Below are 21,717 nucleotides of genomic sequence, written 5' to 3'. Positions count from 1 at the left end.
AGAGATCTGCTGATTGGCTGGTTTTCTGTTTAATTGGCCCAGATCGGTGTCGAATGATCAAAATCTCAAAACCACCCAATTGTTTCCATTAGTGAAAGCATCTAAACACTAACAGCTCCTGCTAACACTTTTTGAGTGAAAGAGGCATGTTGGCTGTTGATCAGGCTGTTAGAACGTAGAGCTGGACTTCTGCAGGCGCTAGTCACTTTACCTCTTCTCCATTTCATATTTTTGCTGTTCTGGTCTTTCATACTTGAAAATCCCATAAACCCAAATTCTGCCCAGAAAATTATTGTGTGAAGCTCTGATTGTGATATGTATTGCTGCTATCATGTAACAATTGGTGGAGAAAATAGTTTTAAAGTAGCAGTTCCAACAATAGTTTAGGGCTTTGATTTTCGTAAACATCCATGTATAGTTTATTATTCTGACAAGAAGTACAAATTCCTAGAACGATAAAAAAAATAATTTCACAATAACAGTATATTTGCCTTTCACTATAATTACATACTCCACAGGTGCACACATTAACAATACACTACTACTATTACATTTCTTTAAATTTCACTGTCAAACTTAATCCTTATGATGGCTCCTAGCCACAACGTTTTAATTGCATTTGGTAGTCATAAGTGCAGCACCGTGCTCCTAAACTTCCCCTTCGGAAATACACTTGCATGTTTTGTTTCTTTTTTTTTTTTGCTCTGTTTTTAGATACCTAGTGAGTAACTGAGAGGAGCAAAAACTTATCACAAATAACTAAAAGAAGGAAAGTTTGGCTTTTGCATAATTTCCTTTTATGAGATGATGAATCTTGCACCTGCATTTTACTATTTTACTGTGGACCTTCTTCGCTGTTTGTGTCCTGTTTACTGCATTGTCTTCCTATTAACAATTATTTACAGCTTTTTCTCCGGTTCTTCAGTGTAACACAGCGGTAGAGCAGGCGGCCCTAAAAGCGAAGGCAATTAGTCTTTAATTCAGCCATCCGTCCTCCCCCATTCTTTATCTGCCTATTTTCTGAATACTGTAAATTAAGTATTTAAAAAAAACTAGTTTATTAAAAATGTTTTTGTCTTAAAGTAGTAAAACTCAGTTTTAGTAACTTTTTGCTAATAGACCTCTGTAACATAATCTCTGCTCCTTTATGAACAGTCACAGCAAGAGTTCTAGAAAAAAAGATTTTAAATCCGTTGATTACAGTTCTTAAAGAGAAATCTATAACCCCCAAAATTGGTAGCAGTAAGTCAAAACATGACAACAAAATGAGATTGGAAATAGGCCACGAAACTGTGATTGGCTTATCTCCACTTTGACAAAAAAAATTGGGACCCCAATGAATATTTACTCTTTCAAATGAAATGTTCGCTTACTAATGTCTGATGTTTTTTTTATGTGGACAAAACAAAAATGTTTTCTTACTGACAAACAATTAGGACCTCCTCATTTTCCTCAAGCACCCTCAGCAGATACACGATAGAATTCATGGTGATGAGCTTGCCAGATCCTGCTGCAGCAAATCATCCCAAACTATCACACTTACATCTCCATGCTTCACCGTTGGTATGATGGTGTTTTCCTGGAATGGTCTTTGGTTTAAGCTAAACATGCCATCTGTTCTTATGTCCAAATAATAAAATTTTAGACGTGCTGTCCAAAGAGCATTATACCAAACTACTGGTATTTTCTACATTTTCCCTAGTAAAACCTTAATCTGGCCTTTGATGTTTTTCTTAGAGCAAAGGATTCTTTCTTGAACACCTCTCATGCTAGTTAAACTCGTCTCTTTCTGATTGTACAGGCCCACACTTTCATATCAATAGCAGCAAAAATCTGCTGTAGGTCATGTGATTCATTCTAGGGGTTTTGCTGACTTCTTTTTGCATCTTGGCAAACCTCCTTCAAAATGCTGAGTAACAATATTTTCATCATGTGCACCTGATGTCTGTGTGTGATTTTAGACATTTAATTTGGAAACAAATGACAGTCCTTTCACCAGTTTCGATATTTTATATTTCTTAAATATCTGTCTCTTTAAATAGACTAATTCACATCCCCTTCATAATTCTTAATATATCTAATTAAGTTACAAAAACCCACAAGCTAACGTAGGTTGTGTTCTTTTTTTGATCCATTTTTTGACTTGCTTTGTTTCGACTTCCCTTCTTTTGTCATTTCCTCAGCCAAGCCCCGTCCCCACAGTGATGACTACACAACCATAAGAAAGGTACCACCGCCCAAACCTAAGCGCAGCCCTAACACTAAGCTAAGTGGCTCATATGAGGAGATTAATGCTGTGGCACCCCAGCTCCACCAACTACGCCCTGCTGATGTAAAGATGGCCCTGCTTTCTCGCGGTGGGGGGTTCGGAGGATTTAGTGGCCTGATGCAAAGAGCGGCCTCTTTAGATGCACCAAAAGGTGTCGCACTCAGCCTATTCAAGGCCCAAGATGAAGAAGATGTATACATAGAAATGGTAGGGTCCCAGCCACGGGCTCGGAGCCTCCAGGAGCCCCCTGACAGCCCCGAACTGGTCGACTCAGAAGCCGTCTATGAGGAGATGAAGTATCTCCCACCTGAAGATGGTGGAATTTCTGCTCCTGCAATCTCCAAGGCAGCCAAGCTGCAGGCTCTAACCTTGGGCCTGATCGGACTAGGGTTATCTTCTCCAAAAAGTGGGGAGAAAAAACAAACAGCAGCTAGTGCCATTGCTGCTGTTGATGTTTCTCACACACAGAGCCTGTCTAGCAGTGCTGCTCCCAAAGCTCTGCTTGGCAAAGATGGCAGCTGTGACATCCCTGCTCCCTTCCCCAACTTGCTCCCTCACCGTCCCCCTCTGCTAGTGTTTCCTCCCTCCCCTGTTACCTGTTCTCCTGCTTCAGATGAGTCACCCCTCACCCCCTTGGAGGTAAAGAAGCTACCAGTGTTTGAGACGAACCTAAACTATGCTACTGGCCCAGACAGTCCATTGTCCCCACAGTTTCTACGCCAGAGGGCTGACTCTTCGCCTAGTCTTACAGTCCTCATGCCAGACAAGAAGTCTACACCTCCACTTACTCCTCCACCTCCCCCTCCTCCCCCAAGCGCGCCACCTCCTCCCTACAGACCGCCTTCACACTTCCCCTTCCCACCTGAGGCCAACTTCCTGGCTCTGACTCGAGCAGCATCTGTCACTGGGAGTGCAGACTTCCCCAAAATCTCATCACAAAGGGCAGGTGGCGAGCCACTGGGGAAACCACCTCCTTATTCTCCTGTGAAGATGTCTCGACCTGAGCCACGGAGGGCGCACTCATGCTCATCGTCACCGCTGCTGTTCAACCCAGCCAACGGCAGGCCCCTGACCAGCCCCCTAGAAGAGCTCAACACTCTGTTCAGCTCAGGACGCAGTCTGCTGAGGAAGTCAACACCTGCCCGCAAAATGAAAGATGGAGGTCTGTTGATAATGCACTGTTCTGTTTTTTACCATGTTCTACACCCACTAGCCTTATATTTTTGTGAATTCAATTACTTAAGATATACAGTACAGACCAAACATTTGGACACACCTTCTCATTCAAAGAGTTTTCTTTATTTTCATGACTATGAATATTGTAGCTTCACACTGAAGGCATCAAAACTATGAATTAACACATGTGGAATTATATACTGAACAAAAAAGTGTGAAACAACTGAAAATATGTCTTATATTCTAGGTTCTTCAAAGTAGCCACCTTTTGCTTTGATTACTGCTCCGCACACTCTTGGCATTCTGTTGATGAGCTTCAAGAGGTAGTCACCTGAAATGGTTTTCACTTCACAGGTGTGCCCTGTCAGGTTTAATAAGTGGGATTTCAAGCCTTATAAATGGGGTTGGGACCATCAGTTGTGTTGTGCAGGAGGTGGATACAGTACACAGCTGATAGTCCTACTGAATAGACTGTTTGAATATTTATTATGGCAAGAAAAAAACAGCTAAGTAAAGAAAAACGAGTGGCCATCATTACTTTAAGAAATGAAGCTCAGTCAGTCTGAACAATTGGGAAAACTTTGAAAGTGTCCCCAAGTGCAGTCGCAATAACCATCAAGCGCTACAAAGAAACTGGCTCACATGAGGACCGCTTTGTGCTTTGGTGTGATGAGTCCAAGTTTGAGATCTTTGGTTCCAACCACCGTGTCTTTGTGCGACGCAGAAGAGGTGAACGGATGGACTCTACATGCCTGGTTCCCACCATGAAGCATGGAGGAGGAGGTGTGATGGTGTGGGGGTGCTTTGCTGGTGACACTGTTGGGAATTTATTCAAAATTGAAGACATACTGAACCAGCATGGCTACCACAGCATCTTGCAGCGGCATGCTATTCCATCCGGTTTGCGTTTAGTTGTACCATCATATATTTTTCAACAGGACAATGACCCCAGACACACATCCAGGCTGTATAAGGGCTATTTGACCAAGAAGGAAGAGTGAAGGCAAAAGGCCAACAAGTGCTAAGCATCTCTGGGAACTCCTTCAAGACTGTTGGAAAACCATTTCAGGTGACTACCTCTTGAAGCTCATCAACAGAATGCCAAGAGTGTGCGGAGCAGTAATCAAAGCAAAAGGTGGCTACTTTGAAGAACCTAGAATATAAGACATTGTCGGGGGAGGACTGTGGGTCGGACCAAAGCGCAGACAAGAGCTCGGTAGCCGCATCTTAGTACTTCCTTGTTTATTCAAAAAATATCCAAATCGTAACAAAAACACTGCAGGGATGAATCATAAGTACAGTCCAAAACTTACATGAACTCTGCAGGTCACTTAAGGCAAAAACGTAGCAAAAACGTAGCATAGTCTCCAAACGAAGCATAGACAAAGCATAGACATGGTAGGGAACAGGGTAGTAACAGAACGAACCAGCGAGGAACTAAGCCAACAGAACTACTAATATACACAGAGCACAAAGAGGGGAACAAAAGGCAGGTAATCAAAGAAACAGGGAACAGGTGTGACATGGACGCAGGGAGACAGAGGGAGCAGGTGAACCTAATAAGACTAAGACATGAGGAAAGGGACTGATTAACAAAACAGTGAAACAGACCTAAACGAAAACTACAGACCAAGATAAAACAGAATCAAGAATAAACATGAACTAAAGGAAACCGAGAACTGGAGGTAGCACAACAACCTAAGATCTAAGGACTAGCAAAATAAACCATAAAGTCCAAAAATGTCACTCCATGACAGACATATTTTCAGTTGTTTCACAATTTTTTGTTCAGTATATAATTCCACATGTGTTAATTCATAGTTTTGATGCCTTCAGTGTGAAGCTACAATATTCATAGTCATGAAAATAAAGAAAACTCTTTGAATGCGAAGGTGTGTCCAAACATTTGGTCTGTACTGTAGTTTGCTACCTAAAGAACATGTGACTGTTAGTTTCTGTTAGTTCACATAAGGCAGATGCTTCTGGTAGAACCAATGACATATTGAGCGTGATCCTAATCGTTGGCCTCACTATCAGCCTAATGGCTGCTTAGCAGGAAGGAGTTCCTGTAGCATTCTGACCTGCACCGCCGAAGGATCAGCCTGTGGACAAAGGTGCTTCTATGTAAAATGTCCTATGTATTAAGTAGAGGAGAGGTGTTATTGATCACTTCAGTTTACAGAGCATTTTTACCTCAGGCACCTGCTAAACTGTGCCCAGTAGTGTCTCAATAGTGGGGCGTGCTTTCCTTATGATTTCTATTATTGTGTTCTTGACTGCTGAGCAGGCTGCCTCCCCCCCAGCAAACTGAAACAGAAACTACAGGGCTGCCATGGTTTATTAGAGGAAACATAGTAGTTGTAAGCAGATATTAAACGATCTTAGCCATATTAGAAGGTATAGACCCCTCTTGTACAATGCCTCCTTGTGGTCTAGTCCTGCTTACTGTCCAGGTGTAGTCCTTCAGGTGAACCTGAGGCTGGAGGTGATCTCCTCATCATACTCCAGGATAGTCATTGGAGCTGGTATGGAGCTCCTCCTCCTAATGTCCACATCCATTTCCTTGGTCTCAGCGGTTTAAAGCTGCAGATGGTTGTGGCTACACCAGTTCACAAAGTCACCGATGGTACTCCTATACTCTGTTTCACATGGAGAGGGCTGTACCCTGTGGGGCCCCTTCCTTAACCATGAAAATAAGAAGCCAGGCCACCATATGAGCTTATTTGTGGATTAGTTCAGGTTTTGAATAGATAACCAATGAGTTTTGTCATTTTGTGAACAAAACCTTCTTTAATTCAAGCATGCATTAATACATATATGTGTACATTTAATCTGCCTAATATCAATTTTTTTATAGGATTGGGTTAGTAATCTAACGCCCATTAACCTTTCACTTGTCCCCTACTCCACAGTAGAAGCATTGCAAGGCTTTAGATAACACCTTATTTTGTATGTGTGTGTGTAGGTTTACAACATACATGCTGTGTAAGAGGTTGGGTAATCAGGCACTCTGACATCTACAATAGAAATGCCAATATTTGTATTTAATTGTTCCACTAGCCACCCTTGTTGGCACACTTGCACAAAGCTATTTGTTACTGTCTGCTTTGCCTTGCCCTTTGGCTTCTACATCTGCTTTCTTACATGTTGGCTAATGAGTGAGCTTGCATAGCCCCCTTAGTATCACACAATAATCAGTGTAAGTTCTGGGTTATTGTGTGAAGCATTTCATTGGGCTAAATGCAGTTCAGACAAAATGATAGAAAAGTAGAGCAAACATTTATGTCACACTCAGAAAGTGCAGTGGAGGGTCACCAGGTCAGTGTATGCAAACCCAAAAAGAGATTGCTTTGCGGTGATGTAAATATTCTATTTTGATGCAATCTTAGTGGAAGTCTGGGCTGTCAGAAAGGATAGAAGTTCAGCTTTCCAACGGTGTTTCCTCAGAGTCTATAACTTGGTTCTTTCTGCATAATGTATGAGCAGTAGAATGAAGAGGATTAGGCATCAAATATTTAACAGCTCATTCATGTTCAACTGAAGGGAGTTTGAATGGTTTGAAGCGGTGAATAGTACAGCGTGGTCAAATATCTAGAGGACAAGTAAAAAAAAACAAAAAAACTACAACCGAGTGGAGAAGAAGCTGTTGGTGCACATAAACGATCACCTTTCTCTTGCCTTATTGAGAAGCTACTTGGTTTGTGCAACAAACTATTGCGTCATGCTTCTATAATGGTAAGAAGTTGAGCGAGCGGGGTGCTGAGCACCTTATAAGACACTGTATGCGAGCAAGCGAGTATGATGACGCATTTGCCCCACATCACATCTTGTTCTTGACTCTTCATCAGCACCTGGACTGGAGCAGGAAAAGCACAGGCATCATGGAAAATGGTGTGTGTGACAGAGGGGTGGGCAGTGGGGTATTTTGAGCAGGCAGACCGCAGCGGCTGCCTTAGATCTGAGTGCATAGGGATGCCTATGGGTTTAACAGGACAAGCCACTTCCGTTCCCTCTTGGTAGTTAAATGGCTGAAAGTGATACTCAGCTCTGGGGAGCAGGCAGAGGTTACATTTGCTATCCCTGACATCTCTGTGAAGAACAGCTGACTCTCCACTGCTGCCTTCTCCCCTTCCTCACCTCCATGGTATGAGAAAACCACAGGAATGCCAAGGAAAGAGGACAGGTGGTCTTGGGATTCTTCCGCAAATTTGCATCATAAAAACTCATATTTCAAACAAATGTTGAGGATTAGCATCCAGTTCTACTTTACTACATTCCATAGAGTCTCACTTGGACTAGACATAATCATTTGTCCTTCTCAGACACAAACTTTTACTCTGGAATCTATGTTACAGTAGAGTTTGCTAAGCTGATATTTAGGCTATCATGTTACCGGGTGGGTGTGGGTGTGCTGAGGCAAAAGCTAGACATTATCAGTGTGAGGCAGCAGCAGATGATCTACTGATACACATATATGTAGCCAGAGTCGCTGGTGCAGTTTGTGAACCCATATGAACCCTGAGGAGCTACAGGAATGTTAGGAGTCACCACAAAACCAATAGCCAAGATGGAAACTTTTCAAATAGCTTGCAAAGTTATCCAAAAGTAGTGATGAACACAGTAGAATGAAATACATTTTAATTTTAGGAATAATTCAACAGTTTGTCTACACTAGAAATAATCCATTAATATTGTAGGACCCTTCACAATTATTCTCACCCTTTGCAAAGGCGTTCAAATATAATTGCTTTCGAAGTGCCACAATGTTTGTAAATAAATAGAACTGAATCATTTTTATATTTAATTTATACTTTTTTAAAATGTAATCATTTTTTTATTATTATTATTATTATTATTATTTCACGTGGTATATAAATATGATGTTAAACAGAGGCCCAATTCTCTTAGCTGCTTTTTAAAATGGGAAAACAGGCGATCATGCCACTCAAGTAAGGCTGATAGGTGTTGATCTTTAAGTCAGCAAAAGATTAAAAGAAAATAGCTACTCTTATGAATTTACCAATAGAGTCAGACCAATAATTAAAATTCATCTTGCCACTACATATAGTAAGGATGGTAAGAAAGGTAAAAAATATCTATAAGCAACAATTGTGATCCTGGACTCAACTAATCTCCATAAAAAACATCAAACACTTTCTTTGTCCTTGTTTACATGTTCCTATGTGTTAGCATGTTTACATTTCACATGTTTACATGCACTAAATGCTACTGGGAGGTGGGCAGGATCTGCAACGCAGGATCTGTGATCCTATGACCCTGTTTCTCTTCCATAAGCTCTGGGAACCTTGTTGGAGGATCCCTAATCCTCTAAAGACCTGAATCTTTTATGTAAAAAAAACTCTAGTGTGCTCTACCAGAACATTGAGCATGAGTTATCATTGAGTCTTTCATCAGAATACTGATCAGACATATGGCCAATTTAACATAGAAATGGTTCACCAGAGACAGACTTCCATATTAAGAGAGCACCTGAGAGGATCTAGGATGATCTAGAGAGGTTTTGAAAACATAAATGGTCAAAGATCCATCTCTCTGGCTGTTCCAATCTTGAGAAATGTGTTAGGAGAAGACTAGGTGCTGTCCTAATGCCAAAAGAGGGCAGTGCAAAGTAGCAAGGTCAACAAGTGAGGCATTGGTGAGTTTGTCATGAACTGCTAATTTAAAGTTCCTCGACTCTCACATCAGCTGGTAAGGGAGTAATGTATGAAGTTAAATTCATTTCACAGGAATGTTTGTGTTATGGAAAAAGCAGTTAGTTCTTAACATTGATATCTAGAACTTTTCAGATAAATTTTGCTACTAGAATGAAAATTAAATTTATTTTAAGAGGTGTTACACCTTATTAAAATGGCTTTTAAGCCTTATACATGTTGAAATCTAGATGCTTGTTGTGTGATTGATTCTCAATGGCATTTGTGCACACATATATTGTGTTTTTCTCTGGTTCTACTGTTTCCAGGATTCAATTGTAACATCAATCTGCCAGGCAGAGAAGAAAGTGGCTCTGCGCCCACTTCACCGTCTCTGCAACTGCAAGACAAGAACGCGAACAACCACTCTCTCCACTCCCCGAGCCCTGTCTCTGTAGAAAACGGCAACCAGATTTCTAATGGTAACACCACAAGGCTTTACATTTTGCACTTTGAGTTCCTGACACATAATCTTCTGACCTCAGGATCTGCTGAAATGACTATGTCTGTCAAGGTTTAGGGAGCTCCCTGTTTCTCTTCTATAGTTTTAAATATCACAAAAATCAGGTTGCTTCCACCTTCATTGACAAAAACCTAGTAAAAAGGCAAAGTCCAGCCTTATAGGGGTCACAAAGAAATTCAAAAGCTAAAAGTCAAACGTTTTAAGGAGACTTTCAACCAATCTAGAGTCTAACATTTTACAGTAACAGGGATTAACAAGGAACAAGTTTCCAGTCTGCTAATGAGTGGCTGTCTCAGTAAGTTCATCCTAAGGTTAGACCAAGCAAATGGTTAAACACCCAAGAGCTATTTCTCAGATTAACATGCCTCATTTAGTATGTCAATTTTTTTTTAATGGACAGTTGGAGAACATCTGAACAAGTACAGCATGGTTGGATGGGTTCCAAGGGGAAGCCTTTTGTCTCTAAAAACATCCTGGCTTATATTGGAAAAACCATAAGACTACTAGAATCCTAAGTGCTAAAACAGAACGCAGCAGGTCCTTAATGGCTCCACCCATGTGATCTTTCCAGCAGTGACATATAAGCCTGAAACTCCCTACTCAGAACTGAAGAAGCCTTCTGTATGAGAGGTGACATGTCTTCAATAAATTACAGAAGAAATCTAGTTGCCCTCTATTTAGGTACTTACGATTGTTTTGCCCTAGATGACTGAGAATCAACCCCAACCTCAAATTTCTGGAACAATCACCTCTTTTCAAGCGACTCCGACTCTAAAATGAAGATGTTTTGCTACAATCTTTGATGAATCTATGTTCTTCATAATATCACTACTTTCTAAAATCTGGTTTAAATCTGAGCACTATAGCAGTCATGGTTTGGGCTTATTTTTACTGCCACATAACCTTGGAAATACTTGACAACAAACCTGTCTTTATGACCTAATAATTTCAGACACCTATCTGAAGAAGACAGCAGGTAAACAACAAAAACTATAAATGAATAATTTGAGGCATGTGCATCTCAGTTATTTAGAATATCATCAAAAGTCTTTTTGTTTGTTTCATTTTTGAACTAGCAGTTAAAAAAGTTAAGTTTATATATTATACTGTCATGATTTGTAGGTTTTTACATTTTGTTTTGGATTTTGCTCATGATTGTTTACAGTATATTCTCCAGTTGGTGCTTCATTAGTTCTTTCCTCAGGTTTAGTTTCTTACTTATTCTTGTATTTTGTTTATAGTGAATTTGAGTTCTCTTTTATCTGTAAGACATTTCCTTAGGTTAGGTTGTGTCCTTGCATTTATGTTTAGTTCGTCATTTTTTGATTTCACTCTCTACCTTAGTGATCAGCTTCATTCAGGCTACCTGCTTCATGTAATTAGTCTCACTGCTTTCACCTATGCCATCTACCCTTCTGTTCTGCTTACTCCTTGCTGGAGTATCCTGTTTGCCATGCCAAGCCTGTCCAAGACTGCTATACCCATGCCAAGATGTCCATGTTCATGTTTGTGTCTATGCCTGTTCATGCCAAGCGGTCAGTTTTTGTTTTTGTAATTTAATCTTTTCTATTGACCACTCTGCTCCTGCCTGCCTGTCTGCATTTGGGTCCTACTCTAAGAACCTTTTCTGACATATACAGCTTCATTACACAGAGTGATATATTTCAATCTTATACCTAAATGAAAACACAAAATTCTGTTTTTTAGGAAATTGCCAAATCAAACCAATAAAAAGGATTCTTAACACAGAAATGTCAAGTTATGCCCATGTACTATATGCGCTCAGTTCTTTGTTGGGGCTCCTTTTGCATTATTTACTGCATCAATGCAGTGTGCTATTGAGGCAATCAGCCTGTGGCTCTGCTGCCCAGGTTTCTTTAATAGCAACCTCCACTTGTGTCTTTCAATTTCCTCTTGACAATACAATGTAGATTCTCTGTAAAGTTCAAGCCAGTTTGTTGACCAAATCAAGCACAGTGATGCCATTGTCATCAACCCAGGTATTGGGCTTCTGGCAGTGTGAGAAGGTGCCAAGCTGTGCTGGAAAATGAAATCAGCATCTCCATAAACCTTGTCAGTAGAGGAAAGCATGAAGTGCTCTAAAAATTATTGGTAGACTGATGCGCTGACTTTAGATTAAGATTTTAATTTTAGCTGTAAGCCATAATTATCAAAAATAACTGAAATAAACACTTGAAATATTTCACTCTTTGTGTAATTAATCTATTTGATACTTTCTTTTACTGAATTACTTAAATAACTTACCCTTTCAGCTCTATGAGGTATATTTGTGTATTTGTAAAATATTCAGGATCACTGGAGGATGAGAGTCAGAGCAAGTCAAACTCCAGCAGCACCACCTCCCTGCACAGACATTTGGACAGCCATCACACTCAGGTAATCTTATATAAAGCATTTACCTACTAGTATATTATATATAGTTCCAGGAATTTTTATTCATGTTTGCATAATACCCTAATTTTCATTTCAGCCTCAAGTGCTGTGCAAATTTTGCATCTCAGCCTATTAGCCCCAGACGCCACCTCATTATTTAGTAACTCGACTTTACAGACTTTGTGAAACATTGACCTTCATTTTGAGATTCGTTTGCTTGTAGCTGGTTACAGGCACACAAACATTTTCTCACATTCACAGTGGCACACAGAGTTACAGCACAGCCTTTGTAATGATAGACTTTATTGTGTTTGGGTTTGTTGACTGTGAAGGGGAAAAAAGTCACCTCCTTGGAACATCATGTACGTCTCATGACATGCGAGCTTTTTCACACACTGCTGGCTGGTGTACTGTTACAGGATTAAATTCATTGTCCTGTCCACTTGAACCCAAACTCCAACTTAGCAGTGCTGTAAATGTCAGCAGTAGGAAATCAAACTTGCATGATCTATGCCGCAAACAGAAGAGTACACAGGAACAGAAAGTCACAAATACAGATTCAAGCTTTCATGGCTTTCATTACCACATGCTGTAATTTCACCTCTGGCAAGAATACCCAGTAACCTCTCCCATTTTTCTCCAAAGATTGCATTCAACTTTTCTTTTGATCAGAGTCATCTTTCATCTTAATTATCAACCATTAAATGGAAAATAAACAGTCCTGTGATTTGCTGAAACATTTAAAAACAAATTAAATAACACAGCAATGGTAGATTAATTCTCTGAATTTACTCATGTAGAAACATACCAGAAACAGAAGACAGAACTCTCTTTAATAGTGTGGTTTTATTGGTGGGGTTCACAGCACACAGATTTTTCTGGTGTAAACAAAACCAGCTTCATGAAAACATGTAGAGTTGGTCCATGGCAGTTCTGCACAGCACACAAGCCCAGGGTTTTTAGGCAGATACAACAATAGATTTATATTTCTAGATCTTTGTACATTTCCAAAGAATAATATTTAAATGTAGAGAAATATTCTCTGTACACTTTATTGGGTAAACCTTTCCAGTACTGAGTTGGACCTTCGTTTGCATCAGAATGGCCGTAATTCTTGCATCTGAAACATTCCTCAGAGATTTTGGTCCATATTGACACAATCTGTTGCCGCAGAGTTTTTGGCTGCATTTCGACCAATATCTAGTTCCACCGGATCCTACTGGTGCTCTATTGGATTGAGATCTGGGGACTGCGGAGGCTGGTGGAGTACAGTAGGCTCATTCTCATGGTTAAGAAATCAGTTTGACACAATTGAGGCTTAGGTACTGTACATTCTGCTTTATTCCTCTTTATTCTGCTGTGGTTAAAAAGGGATATATATGGTCAGCCACAGTACTCAAGTAGGCTGTGGCATTTAAATGATACTTAATTGGCAAGAATGGGCCTAAGAAAATATCCACCGCACTAATACATTGCCGAAACCAGCTTACACGTGCACCAAGTCAAGACGGATCACTGCTTTCTTGTAGTTTGAACTTGGGTGAATTGTAGCCTAAGTTTTCTGTACTTACCTGACAGTACTGGCACCCTTGTGTGGTCTTTTGCTGCTGTAACCCATTTGTTTTAAGGTTCAACATGTTGTGCATTCAGAGACAGTATTCTACATACCTTGGTTGTAACAAGTGGTTATTCAAGCTATTGGTGCTTTTTAATATCTCAAACACTCTTTGTAACCCTAAGAGATGGTTAAACAAGTCAATCCTAGTAGATTATCAGTTTGTAAAATACTCAGACAGGTCTGTCTGGCACCAACAACCATGCCACTCTCAAAGTCACTTAAACCCCCTTTCTTCCCCATTCAGCAAGTTATTTTTGCCACATCCATGGGTATAAGAATCAGCTTTATTCACCGAGTTTCTGCACACAAAGAAGGAATTTGACTGTGGTTCCTCTTTGCTCATGAAGAAGCACTTTTAATATAAATATTTCAAAGAAAATAACAAAAAAAGTTGTGGGATTTTTGTAATTATGTGTATATATAGTGTTTCTTACAAAGGAGGAAGACAAGGTTGAATTAGTGCAAATAACAGAAAAACATTACAAGAGAGCGAAGTACTGAGGCCGCCATGCATGGCACTATCTTGAATGTATCTCAGCATGCAGTTGCTGTAATGTGATTATGTGATTAATTGAATTGCTATTTATTTCAACAAGCAAGTGTAACTACTAAAGTGACCAGTGAGTGTATGGCACCCTTACCATTCAAGCCTAAGCCTGGTAAAGAGCCTGAAAATAAACAAATATTTTTAATGCAGTAGCGTAAACTCAATTGGGAACATTTTCTGCAGTTCTCTAGCGAATTGCAGATTTATTTTCTCTCTTAACAAGCACTCCACTATTTGTGCCTTTAAGGTTTTGCTCATGACTAATTTTCCTCACGTAGAAATTTTAACTGTGGACGCAAGAGGAAGCTGTCTGAAAGGGATGTTCTGGTACTAACCCGGATTATATCCAAAAAAACATAAAACCACGGCTGCCCAAATCACGGCAGAATTAAATGTGCTCCTCAACTCTCCTGTTTCCACCAGAACTGTCCGTCTGGAGCTCCACAGGGTCAATATACGCGGCTGGGCTGCTTTAGCCAAACCTTTGGTCACTCATGCCAATGCCAAACGTCGGTTTCAATGGTGCAAGGAGCACAAATCTTGGGCTGTGGACAATGTGAAACATGTATTGTTCTCTGATGAGTCCACCTTCACTGTTTTCCACACATCCGGGAGAGTTACGGTGTGGAGAAGCCCCAAAGAAGCGTACCACCCAGACTGTTGCATGCCCAGAGTGAAGCATGGGGGTAGATCAGTGATGGTTTGGGCTGCCATATCATGGCATTCCCATGGCCCAATACTTGTGCTAGATGGGCCACTGCCAAGGACTACCGAACCATTCTTGAGGACCATGTGCATCCAATGGTTCAAACATTGTATCCTGAAGGCGGTGCCGTGTATCAGGATGACAATGCACCAATACACACAGCAAGACTGGTGAAAGATTGGTTTGATGAACATGAAAGTGAAGTTGAACATCTCCCATGGCCTGCGCAGTCACCAGATTTAAATATTATTGAGCCACTTTGGGGTGTTTTGGAGGAGCGAGTCAGGAAACGTTTTCCTCCACCAGTATCACGTAGTGACCTGGCCACTATCCTGCAAGAAGAATGGCTTAAATCCCTCTGACCACTGTGCAGGACTTGTATATGTCATTCCCAAGACAAATTGACGCTGTATTGGCCGCAAAAGGAGGCCCTACACCATACTAATAAATTATTGTGGTCTAAAACCAGGTGTTTCAGTTTCATTGTCCAACCCCTGCATGTTCTCTTGTCTTTCCTACTTTACACCAAAGAGAGGCTGAAAGAAATGGCCTTTTCTGTTAATCATTTTTATACACCAAGGAAGGATTGATTAACATTAAAACATTGATCACTTAAGTCCCTAGATATACTGATGAAGTGTAAATTAAAAATTTATATATATAACAGCCATATATCTATATTTACTCTCACTCACTTAAAACTGTGCACATATATTTATATTATATTGTAGATATGTTTATACTGTTTAATTTGTATTGTATTGCACCGACTACGCCAAAACAAATTCCTTGTATGTCCAAAAACGTACTTGGCAATAAAGCTTTTCTGATTCTGATTCTGATTCTGAAAAACATGCTTTAGTTACAGTTGTTCTATATATGTTGTTAGGAGTGCCACTAATATTCTTGGTACTAGTGGTTATGCAAAAAAAGTGGGATTTATTTTCTACTGAATATATACAGCATGTACACTGCTCAAAAGACTTAAAAGAAAACTTTGAAAACACATTAGATCTCAATTGAAAAAAAAAAATCATGCTGGATATCCATACTGATATGGAATAGGTAATGTACCAGGATAGTTTGTATGGCCACCATGTTCCTCATGAGATGACAGATGGTGTCTTCCCAGATCTTCCCAGATCTTGATAGAGTATCACAGAGCTCCTGGACAGTCTGAGGTGCAACTGAGCAGTGTCAGATGAACCTAAACATGATGTCCCAGAGATGTTCTATTGGATTTAGGTCAGGAAAGCTTGGAGGCTAGTCAATGATATCAATTCCTCCTCCTTCTTGAACTCCTTGCACAGTTTTGCCACATGAGGCCAGAGATTATCACGCACCAAGAGGAACCCAGGAGCCACTGCACCAGCAAAGGATCTAAAAACAGGTCTAAGAATTTCATCCTGATACCTAATGACAGACAGGGTGCCATTGTTTATCCTGTACAGTTCACTGTGTCCCTCCGTGGATATGTCTCCTCAGAACAACACCGACCCACCAGCAAACCGATTATGCTGAACAATATTGCAGACAGCATAGCATTAACCGCAGCTTCTCCAGATGCTTTTACACCTGTCACATGAGCTCAAAGGGAACCTGTTCTCATCTGTGAAAAGGACAGGGCACCATTGCCCAACCTACCAATTCAGGTGTTCTCTGGCAAATGCCAGTCGAGCTCCACGGTGCCAGGCAGTGGGCACAGGACCCAAAGAATATCAGGCCGTTAGGCCACCCTCATGAAGTCAGTTTCTAAGGGTTTGATCAGAGACATTCTCGCCAGTGGCCTGCCGGAGGTCACTTTGTAGTGTTCTGGCAGTACTCACCCTGTTCCTTCTTGCACAAAGGGGCAGATATCGGTCCTGCTGATGGGATAGGAACCTCCAACGGCCCTGTCCAAAGTAACTGTTTTATGGAATATCGTCCATGCTCTTGAGACTGTGCTGGGAGAAACAGCAAACCTTCACATGATGGCCACATACATACATACATACATACATACTGGAGTAACTAGAGGAATGCATGTGTTGACACTGAAGTTTACGTAGGTCAATCGGTAATTCACTTTATTCTTAGCTCACATAGATGACAGTTTAAATATCTTGTATAAGGGTGTGAAAGCCAAAAGTACCAACATATTGTATATTCCAGAACATTCAGACCTGCACGCAAAGTTTTCTCTCAGAGGAACTAAAAGAACTTTAATAGCAGAACGGATTAGCAAGTGATTGTCAGCTACGCTAGAGGTAACAGAATAAGCAAAGGACATGGTGTACTGTTTGAGACAAGCTCACAGGATTCACCTTTCATAGAACAACTCCACAAGAGGTGTGAGAGCACTCTGTGTTCCTTCTTTAAAATCCTGTGACTGAGGGAACATTTTCCCCTGCATTTACAGCTGACCTGTGTGTGGATGCAAGCAAAACATTGATATGCCAGCCTTCCTAATCACAGTATTTCTAGACGTTCTGAAGCTCATTCCAACTGCTAACAGAGCTCTCTATTTCTGCAATTCTAACATTTCTTTTGCTCTTTTATCCTTCATTTATTTTCCAGAGGGGGCATCTCAACTTTTCGCCTTTTGGTGCAGGGGCTGCCCTCTAAAACAGAGAGAGGGGTCAGTGGGGCTCACTGGAAACACTTTCCATATATAGGGATGTGGTGAGTGTGTCACAGCCATGCTGCTCTCTGACCTGACAGTAACAGCAGTGTTTTTCATAGAAATTGTGCAAAATCATACATTGGGTCAAATTGATTAATAGTCTGGTTATCCATGGAGCCTGTATTTTATGAGCAATCACAGCTAAGGAAAGAGTTTCAACATTCTCTGATCAACATGTTTCGAATAAAATCAGGATACTTCTTTGTGTCAAAATTGTGAAAAGCACTGCTTGTGCATAATTTCATCTACAGTCCATTCTTTACTGTTTGTTGAGAAAACTGTCATTGCCATTTTTTCTATCTATATATCTATATTACTTTGTTTTGGGTACAAAAGGGCCCTTTCTGCCACAAAATATACCTGCCCTGGGGACTTTTCATTGAATTGACAAATGAGCAAACAGAGCTGCTGCCAACTTCAGCAGATAACAGAGAGAACTAAGGTTTTACAGCTAAGTTGCTGGGTTTTATTCTCGGGAGCTTTTAACTTCTGTCCATTTAACGTTTATGTTTTTCCAAAAAGCTGCCAACACTTCCAAATTCAGCATGTTCTAAAACAGAATTTACATGACACATTTCTAGTCATTCTGATTATTCAAAGCACTTTAAACTTAAAGACTCGTTCCCCTAGCCGCTCTAAACAAGCACATTTATACACTGATACACAGATTGGTAGGCAACCTGGGGTTAAGTGCTTTGCCCAGGGGTGCATAAACATATGGCAGGGGAGGAAACTAGGCACAACCTTTCCAATGCAAGAGAACTACTCTTCCCATCAGGCCACAGCTGCCCCAGAGTCGAGGTTGCTGTTCACAATTTGTAATGCTAATTATCACTTTACAGTAATATAGTAATACTATTTGAATTCTGGTTATGAAAGCTCTGGAAGAGAAACCATACTAGGCTAAAATCTTTATCAACACAAGCATCACAAAAACCTGAGGTCAGAAATAGGCTGCAAATCCCTGATCGGTCCATCTTTGATTGTCATCACTTGCTCAGATTTCTCTGTTGCTTATTTCAGCTTTCAATTGAACTTTTAGGCCATTTTCAAGCTATTTTCCCTGATTTATGACTCTAGTGTTACATGGAATTAAAATCTGGGCTGTATTCATGCATATCTAATGTCTTTAAAGCCTAACACATATTTACATTTGCCCTGTCTTGTTTCATGCTCTGTTCATCACTGCAGAAATGTTGCAAATGCTGGGAGGCAAAGATAAGAGAAAAATACATTTCTGGTGGCTTTTTTGGAGCAGTTTCAATATCATTAATTTGTTCATTACTACAAAATTAGATTCATTCTGTGAATAATTTTTTTGTCTGTTAGCTTCATTCCAAACCATGTTTGTGTAGGATTTTCATAACAAATAAGAAAAAGGATTCAAGAAGATAAAGGGGGCAAGTTGATTAGGAATGAATAGATTGAATTGTATTTCTCCGAGAGCAGTCACGGATAATTATATAACAAATTGACAGACAGCTGATTGACTGAAGACGACAAAGATTGATAGTTTTGTTTATCCCCTCAGACAATGTCTCGGCAAAGGTGATGACATTTCAAAGGAGCAGTCTCCACATGTTTGCTTCTCAGAAACATGTGGCACACCGCATTCCCATTTCTGAAACGTATGAGAAGGACAGACAGTACGATACTTTGTCTCTGAACTAATCCAAAAGCCCACATAAAAATGTGATCTGGGACTTCTGATGTCTTTGCCTCTTTCATCTCAAAAGCATAATCTGTTCTCTACCAGATTGGGAAAAACACATAAATGTAAGGTTTTAAATAAAACAAGATTTTGGAACAAGATTTTATTTCTTATTCTAGTTTCTTTACAAATGAAGTCACACTTAGGACTGGGTCGTATATGTTATGTTAGTATTTTTACTATTTCTTAAATAAAGAAAGTAAAACGTAGTATACAGTACTACCATCTGGCTAAATAGACCTGTGTTGTTGACCTGTGCTCAATGCAACTTAGAACTTCTCTTCTAGTGATTTTTAATATTACTTTCTTTTACAAAAGACACACAACTGCGTTTTAACCAAAATAGCAACACTGTGCAAGTGATCTTACTAATAGATAAATACAGGGATTGGACAATGAAACTGAAACACCTGTCATTTTAGTGTGGGAGGTTTCATGGCTAAATTGGACCAGCCTGGTAGCCAGTCTTCATTGATTGCACATTGCACCAGTAAGAGTGTGAAGGTTCAATTAGCAGGGTAAGAGCACAGTTTTGCTCAAAATATTGAAATGCACACAACATTATGGGTGACATACCAGAGTTCAAAAGAGGACAAATTGTTGGTGCACGTCTTGCTGGCGCATCTGTGACCAAGACAGCAAGTCTTTGTGATGTATCAAGAGCCACGGTATCCAGGGTAATGTCAGCATACCACCAAGAAGGACGAACCACATCCAACAGGATTAACTGTGGACGCAAGAGGAAGCTGTCTGAAAGGGATGTTCGGGTGCTAACCCGGATTGTATCCAAAAAATATAAAACCACGGCTGCCCAAATCACAGCAGAATTAAATGTGCACCTCAACTCTCCTGTTTCCACCAGAACTGTCCGTCGGGAGCTCCACAGGGTCAATATACACGGCCGGACTGCCGTGTATATTGAGTCCGAGTCCACCTTTACTGTTTTCCCCACATCCGGGAGAGTTACGGTGTGGAGAAGCCCCAAAGAAGCATACCACCCAGACTGTTGCATGCCCAGAGTGAAGCATGGGTGTGGATCAGTGATGGTTTGGGCTGCCATATCATGGCATTCCCTTGGCCCAATACTTGTGCTAGATGGGTGCGTCACTGCGAAGGACTACCGAACCATTCTTGAAGAACATGTGCATCCAATGGTTCAAACATTGTATCCTGAAGGTGGTACCATGTATCAGGATGACAATGCACCAATACACACAGCAAGACGGGTGAAAGATTGGTTTGATGAACATGAAAGTGAAGTTGAACATCTCCCATGGCCTGCACAGTCACCAGATCTAAATATTATTGAGCCACTTTGGGGTGTTTTGGAGGAACGAGTCAGGAAACGTTTTCCTCCACCAGTATCACGTAGTGACCTGGCCACTATCCTGCAAGAAGAATGGCATAAAATCCCTCTGACCACTGTGCAGGACTTGTATATGTCATTCCCAAGACAAATTGACGCTGTATTGGCCGCAAAAGGAGGCCCTACACCATACTGATAAATGATTGTGGTCTAAAACCAGGTGTTTCAGTTTCATTGTCCAACCCCTGTAGATAACCAAAATAATACAAAGTTAATAATTTTACAATTAGGTTCCAAGATCAAGACGTCACCTCTTCTGGTTGTTGTTGTTTGAAGTCAGTCTAGTATACTCATCAGGAATGCAGCAGATTGCAAGCTTTACAAAGGAAGACCTTAAAGTGTGTGTAGCACAGGAAGCTTCCATGCACATAATCTTCATAACATTCTGGCAGTTAAGCTTAATTTTTAAATTGTGTTAAGCCCTACTATCATAGGAGTTCCTTTATATTGTAGGAAAATGGCCATTGTTTGACCTCCATTGCATTCGACTACCTATTCAGCAGTATGCAAACTTTTCATCTGAAGATCTCCGGGATGTTCATGCAAGCACACAAAAAAATAGATGTTGTTGTATGTCATGGTCATATATCACATGCTTTTCCATATATCTTGTTGTTGTTCTTGTTCTTCTTCTTCGATTTAGTTTTTTTCCTGACTCAGAGTTTCAGTTATTTTTTTTGCACATTTTTAAAGTCTAAATGGAAAGGTTTCAAGGCAAATATTTCTATAGTTAGCATTTTAAATATGGAAAATGCTGAAATTACAAATGGATATAACATTTAGATAGTAGAAAAGAGAATGAAATCAGGAAATACAAATATTTTTCCACTTTTACTTTTTCATTATAACTGCCCATTCTTGCCAAACACTAGTAAACCTTATGTTTAATAAACAAATGTATAGTTTAAATCACTTGACATATGTCATTGTTTACTTAAGTGGCCAAATGTAGATCACCATACATTTTTGTATTCAAGGAGTAAGAGGTGACCCGTTTAGGAAAGTTCAGAGGTACTGTTGCTGTGCTATCATTAACCATTAAATTTGTTAGCATAGATTATAACACCTCGCTTCATTGTTTGATATCTGGCTTA

The 21,717-nt window shown here is 40.2% G+C and overlaps 2 protein-coding genes across 8 annotated transcripts in view; one reads left to right on the top strand and one right to left on the bottom strand.

Annotated features, from left to right (window-relative positions):
• irs2b (insulin receptor substrate 2b) overlaps positions 1 to 21,717 on the bottom strand; it is a 108,855-nt gene that overhangs the window by 14,231 nt on the left and 72,907 nt on the right. The gene's annotated exons all lie outside the window — the stretch shown is intronic.
• The window catches only part of myo16 (myosin XVI), a 166,435-nt gene that overhangs the window by 138,949 nt on the left and 5,769 nt on the right, over positions 1 to 21,717 (top strand). For 4 of the 7 annotated variants that reach the window (XM_047370409.1, XM_047370408.1, XM_047370410.1 and 1 more), the window contains exons 32-35: positions 2,184 to 3,431; positions 9,426 to 9,578; positions 10,572 to 10,595; positions 11,931 to 12,016. In XM_047370409.1, the coding sequence (XP_047226365.1) occupies positions 2,184 to 3,431; positions 9,426 to 9,578; positions 10,572 to 10,595; positions 11,931 to 12,016 (1,511 nt within the window). Of the gene's footprint in view, positions 1 to 2,183; positions 3,432 to 9,425; positions 9,579 to 10,571; positions 10,596 to 11,930; positions 12,017 to 17,440; positions 17,546 to 21,717 lie in introns of all 7 variants that reach the window. The other 3 variants (XR_007038984.1, XR_007038985.1, XM_047370407.1) reach the window with 3 other exon arrangements.

This window comes from Girardinichthys multiradiatus, chromosome 7, assembly GCF_021462225.1.
Source record: "Girardinichthys multiradiatus isolate DD_20200921_A chromosome 7, DD_fGirMul_XY1, whole genome shotgun sequence".
NCBI lineage: Eukaryota > Metazoa > Chordata > Actinopteri > Cyprinodontiformes > Goodeidae > Girardinichthys > Girardinichthys multiradiatus.
The sequence above is the reverse complement of the archived record's forward strand: the minus strand, read 5'-3'. Positions and strand labels throughout refer to the sequence as shown.